We start from the raw sequence: 6,427 nt of genomic DNA on the forward strand, positions 1-6,427 counted from the left end.
TTCCAGGAGGGAGAGGTTCAAGATTTTTAGGAGATGGGAGAGAAGAAAAATGAGGAATGATGAAGGTTAAAATTGAAAAAAGAAAAAATTGACTAATAGTTTCCTATCAAAAAATTGATAGTAGAGATAAACTTAAAACTATTTCAAAGATTAAGAATAAAATTGAATCAAATTAAATATTAAGAATAATTTAAAAAATTTAAAAAATGTTAGAGATAAAAACGTATTTTACCCTTTGTTTTAAATAGTTAACATCAAGTAATTAAATGACATTGGTTGAAATTATAGAAATCAAATGACATTGATATTTTTTTAGTATTACTACACATACAAGTCTTTTTGGCATACAAGTTATACAAGTTGACCTTAACCCAACAAAATTCACTTACATAACGCGCGTGTGAAAATCACGTTGTTCCTCCTTGTATCCCGTGTTTCTCTTCCTCCTCCTCCTCTTCCTTCTTCTTCTCCTTCTTCTTTGCGTTTCTCCTCTTTTTTCTTTGAGTGTTTTATCTTCATTGTCATTTTTATTACTGTGGTGTTACTGCATTTTTTTTCTCCTCCTCTTTCTATTGATTTTGCAACATTATGTATTTTTTCTTCTTTGTTTGATTTTTTTCTCCCAATAAAAATTATGAGAATATGAAATAAGAAGATGAAGAAGAAGAAGCCGTAGAAGATGAGGAGGAGGAAGAGGAAGAATTTTGAATTATGCAGAACTTATCAGCACACATACGCCGAAAATTCTTAAATAATACACCCAAACATCTTCGTGTTACACCCAAATTTGCTGCAAATACAGAAAAATATTTTCTCTAATACTGCATTTTCTTCTTCTTTTTTTCCTTATTTCTTTCTTTCTTTTAGTTGAATGAATGTAAGTTCATCATCTTCCAAGTAATTTTGCAGCATTATGTGTTTCTTCTTCTTCTTTGTTTGATTTTTTTGTTTTTATTCTTGTTAAGAGAGTAAAACAAGAAGAAACTTGCGAAGGTAAATCAAAAAAGAAAAGATGAATAAGAAAAAAAGAAGAAGAAGATGGTGATGATGATGAAAAAAACGAAGAAGAGACAGCAGAAGATGAGGAGGAGGAAGATGAAGAGTTTTAAATTATGCAGAACTTATCAGTACACATACACCGAAAATTCTACAATAATACACCCAAATATCTTCGTGTTAACCCAAATATCTTCGTGTTATACCTAAATTTGTTACAAATACAGAAAAATATTTCCTTTAATGCTACATTTTTTTCTTCTTCCTTTTTTCCCTTATTTCTTTCTTTCTTTTAGTTGAATAAATGTAAGTTTATCCTCTTTCAAATAATTTTGTACCATTATATGTTTCTTTTTCTTCTTTTTTGATTTTTTTATTTTTATTCTTGTTAAGAGAGTAAAACAAGAAGAAACTTGAGAAGATAAAACAAGAAAAAAAAAAGATGAATAAGAAACAAAAAGAAGATGATGATGATGATGAAAAAGAAGAAGAAGAAGTAACAGAAGATGAGGAGGAAGGAGAAGAAGAGTTTTGAATTATGCAGAACTTATCAGAGCACATACACTAAAAATTCTTAAACAATACAATCAAATATCTTCGTGTTATATCCAAATATCTTCGTGTTACACCCAAATTTGCTACAAATACAGAAAAATATATTTTTTATGCAAAACTTTTACATTACATTCAATTCAAACCATCAACGATGAACAATAATTTTCACAAATAAAAACAACATTATTCACTTACAGAATCAGGCAACGTCATAAATATAGCAAATTAAAAATTCTACGATAACGATAACGACGATACGTATAATTAGAAGAAGACGATGACTATAACGATGATGATCATGATGATAAAGATGATGGAGGAGAAGGAAGAAAAGGAAGGAGAAGAAGAAATTCTAATGAAAAAAGAAGGAGGAAGAGGAGGAGGAGGAGAAGGTGATGTTGGTGACGACGATAACAAAAGAGAAGAAGAAGAATGGGCAATAAGGCTGTGTTTGGTTTATGTGTAGTTTGAGACATAGACAAAAATACATAGACATTGAAGACATAGACATAGTGATACACGTATTTTTTAAATTTGTTTGATAAGTAAGCACAAGACACAACAATAAATTAATTTTTCATAAAATGTCAACATTGTCCTTACCACAAAATATCACCACGACTATCACCATTTTCTCTCTGCCACTATTTAAACAACCACCTCCACTTTTCTACTACTATTAACCACTCTTGAACTAATAAAAGAAATTAATCAAATAAAATAATTCAAGATATTTAACAAATGGTCCTAACCAGCCTCCAATAAAATATAATTTATTTTTAAAAAAGCAAAGAACACTCCATTAACAAGCAGTCCTAACCATTTGCCTCCAACAATACCAAGGTCTTCCTTCCATCTTCAGTTTAAAGATCTACCAGCAAGGCTAGTAGCCATTGTTGTAACCTTGATTTCAAAAATGATGAAAATGATGAAACTCTTGAACAAGAGAGACAAAGGCGAAAGCAAATTGAGAAAAGGAGAAGAAGAATGGTAGATCTGGAAGCTAACGACATTAAAGACGATGATAGATGCGATATGGAGTAGTAACAATGGTGGATTTGAGCATAAACAAAGGTAAATACAACAAGAAGTAGAAGAGGCAGAGGAATAAGTGAAGAAGAAGAATAAAAAAAGAGATTAGGGGAATAGATAAAGAGGAAGAAGAGGAAGAGAAAAATATGTAGCTATCCTGGAAGAGAAATAGACCATGATGAAGAAAAAGAGAAAGCTGAGGAGATGGAAGAGTTCAGATTCACTGAAAAAGATGAAGATGAAGTGGGAGGAGATGAAGTAGGAAGGAGGGTAGTGTTTGGAATTTTATAAAATTAGTAAAGGTGAAATTGTCCAAAAAAATGATATAATTTGTGTCCACCTTTAAAATTCGTGTCTCACCATTTGGAAGAGACACAAAATATACGTATTCCATATATTCTTGTGTGTAACTGTGTCTCTCACTTTTTTATGTCTCATACAACAAACATTGGACATGTGTCATCGTGTCTATGTCTTTGATAGACATGGACAATAATCAAACGGGTCATAACAACACAAAGAAGAACGTATACGCGTGAATATAAATGACTTATATAGATTTGTATTAAAAAATGACTTTTACTTAGAGAATAATGGTTATATGATAGTACTATGGGATTTGGAGCTTTGATTGTAGACGAATAATACTAATATAGATAAAACATGCATGCACGCCGAACCTAGTTAATTATTTTAATTGTTGTTTATTTATAATAGATACAAGCAAATTCAATAATGAAATGAAGGGCTAAAATACTAATTAGCTTGCACTAGTCTGCTACTGGAAATTGAATGACCAAGTTTGCAATGGGATCATTATCAGGCAGAAGCATCTTAGAGTTGAGGAAAGTGAAGAGAGTTAGAGAAAGACAGATGAGAAAGGAAAGAGCTAAGAGACAGAGCATGAGAATGTGAGAAATGGTTCCTTTGACTTCTTGAGCATAGTCCGTGGAAGCCAGAGCAAGCATTGTAACCGGAAACGAGTAAGCCCACCATGCAACATTGAACCTCCTCATCGATCTCCTGAACAGTGTTGGCCTGCAAATCTGCTCATTATTCACCGTATGTATAATTCAGTATACGTACTCATCAATGCATTAATTACATAACGTATAAATACAGATATTAATAACTAAAGCAGAAGCAAGTAGCTGCCAAATTATGCGGCGAACTATCAGTGAATGTGTTTCTACGGAATCCAATCAGCTGTTGGAATTAAAATTGGATTGAATATATAGAAGCAGAGTATGACCAATTTTGTATAAGAAAGGCTTATCCTTAAAAGCAAATCAAATGTTTCGTTTATTATATTTCTTTATTTTATTAATAGACACCATTCGATAAATTAAATAAATCTCCTTTCCAGCTGTAGGCTTTGTCCTTACTTGAAGGTTGCTCTCGGAGACTTGATACCCAAAGTCCCCAATCTTATATGGGTATATATTTATACGTATTGACAATATATTCAAGTTTCAACCGCTGACTACTGCTCTGTATATGCATTTATTTATGGATGAAGATAATTGTATAATTCTTCTTTTCTTTTTTTTTCTTTTTGGTAGATGCATGAATAAAGGAGTCTAGCTACAACAAACTTAATAATAATAAAATAGACAAACAAATGGAAAATATTGTCTCTTTTAAGTTGCAACTTTTCTTTTTGGAATTCATTTGATGTCAAAAGGCTTAAATATAAAGTAATTAATGAGCCGTCGCTGCTGCTTCTTGAGAGAGACTAATACTATGTCTGTTTACATGGAAGCACCTAGAGGTTACAATTCTTTAATTTCTTTATTTTTTTTCTTTTTTTTTTCATCTATAGTTTAAACTATATACCAACCTAATATAAAATCTTACTCAAACTTATTGACGTACAGGAAAGTTGATGATGTCCAGAAAAGGCTTTTTACCTTAGAAAAGAACTCATCATGTGTGCCTGCGCTCAATAGTTGTTAAGTAGAGATTTGAAAAAAAAAAAAGGGTAAAATTGTATTGGTATTGTTAGGATAACAATAAGGAAACAAAGAGAATGGACCCTCTCAATTTTTTTTAATAATTGAGAGAGTAAAATGTGATCTTTTATCATTAATTTTATAAGTGGGATCAAGAATAAATATGAGAGAGAACAATGAAAGGTTAGAGATCACACTTTACGTTTTCAATTTTTTTTTAACAATTGAGAGGATCCATTCCCAACAATAAGGGTTAATTAAAAATGAGTAAAAATAAAAACCAAACATTAAAAATTTAAAACTTATATATTTTAACTTCAAACTTCACTAGTTGATTATCGATTTTTTTAACGAACTCCCACAAAAATGTTTATAAATAATTTTACTTACAAATTTAAATATTTAATTTACTTAAAAAAAATCTTCATTTTTACTTATTAACACACCCTGCACAAACAAATTATGACATCGCTTAATAATAAAATAATGAAGGCTAGAAGGTACATAGAATATTACTCAAATTTAGTCATTTTTTTTGTAAAGTTAATAATTAAATATAGTAAGATAATTTAAAATGTTTAATTAACTTATTCTTAACTATTATTTTGACACAATTGCTGATAAGTTTTCAATTTTTCATAATTTTAATTAATAAAATGCAGTATTATGATATTATTACCAGTGAGGTGAAGAGAAAGAGGGATAGAAAGAAGAGCATCTTGGAAGCAATATCAAAGGATCCAACAATGGATTCCCAAGCCAAGCTAGCAACCCCCGGAGCCGCAAAAAACAAGAAGAAAACAGGCCTCAACAACACAGGCAGGCGATCCCCGCCGGAGAGCCTCTGATAGAGCGTCACAAACAACACCAAGTAATGCACCATCCCCAACGAGAACAAACACACCGCGCTCTCCTTCCAACCCATGTGCGCCGCCGCCTGTGCCCCCACCAGGTTCCCTATCACCGACATCTGGCTTGTCGGATTTGCCACCGTCGACAAGAACCTCTTCCCTTTTGTGAACCACTGCCCGTAGATCTTCACGTCAAGCATCACCACAGGGACGGCAAACAACCACCACAGCACCAGGTAAGGGACGGTTTTGGGTGCCATGAAGGGTGAGGATTCAAGAAGCAAGAGCCACGAGATCCATGGTGCGAAGAGATAATTAACCCCTACATGGTGCAAGAACTCGGCCTTTACCATCTTAAAGAAAAACAAGCACCTTAAGATGTAAAGAAGAGAGAGTAATATGAGAATAAAGAGAGCCAGAGACCAGAGTATGGGGAAAACGGTGGGGTGCAGCGCATGAAAGACGCGCCGCAGAGCATTGCTCTTGTCGTCGGTGGTTGGCACGGAGCTGAGTGTCTTCCATAGCAAGGCTTGGCCGCCAAGTGAGAGGCTTATCCTGAAATAACCTGCATGAAATTTTGTTAGCAAGGAATTCAGGGACATTAATAATGAGCTCTTTGCGATTGTTCTCATATTGGTACTTGGGTTTTGTTGGGTTGTGCTAGTTCTCTCTATCACAAGCTCAATCTCACATCTAGAACCTTGTTGTGCTGCCATGGCTTATTTTTAATTTTCAGCTGTACATATGGCTAGGGTTTTATAAGGGGAATGGTGCACAAGTGGAACTTTAAAAAATTACGAACAAGCGTCAAGATTTCAAAGAAATATAAAACAAATTCAACATCTAAGTACCAAGTCATTTTTGGTTGCTTTTGCATGTTGTATACTCTCCGCGCTACGTATTCAGTTTCCTCTATCATTTTATTGTGATTTTCTTCTCATATATCGTTTTCCGCCATTATACAATATCTACACCCCATTTCCTAGCTGTGCATCAAGTTGTAGTTATTGCTAGTTATTAATGTACGGTATATTTGCACCA

The 6,427-nt window shown here is 33.1% G+C and overlaps 1 protein-coding gene across 1 annotated transcript; it reads right to left on the reverse strand.

Annotated features, from left to right (window-relative positions):
- On the reverse strand, nt 3,265–6,046 carry LOC107610133 (S-type anion channel SLAH1; the record flags this gene model as incomplete). Its single annotated transcript, XM_016312214.2, is given in 2 exon segments — nt 3,265–3,629; nt 5,215–6,046. Coding segments are annotated over 2 exon segments (1,108 nt in total), but the record flags the coding sequence as incomplete, so codon positions are not given.

Source organism: Arachis ipaensis, chromosome B07 (genome assembly GCF_000816755.2).
Source record: "Arachis ipaensis cultivar K30076 chromosome B07, Araip1.1, whole genome shotgun sequence".
Taxonomy (NCBI): Eukaryota; Viridiplantae; Streptophyta; class Magnoliopsida; order Fabales; family Fabaceae; genus Arachis; species Arachis ipaensis.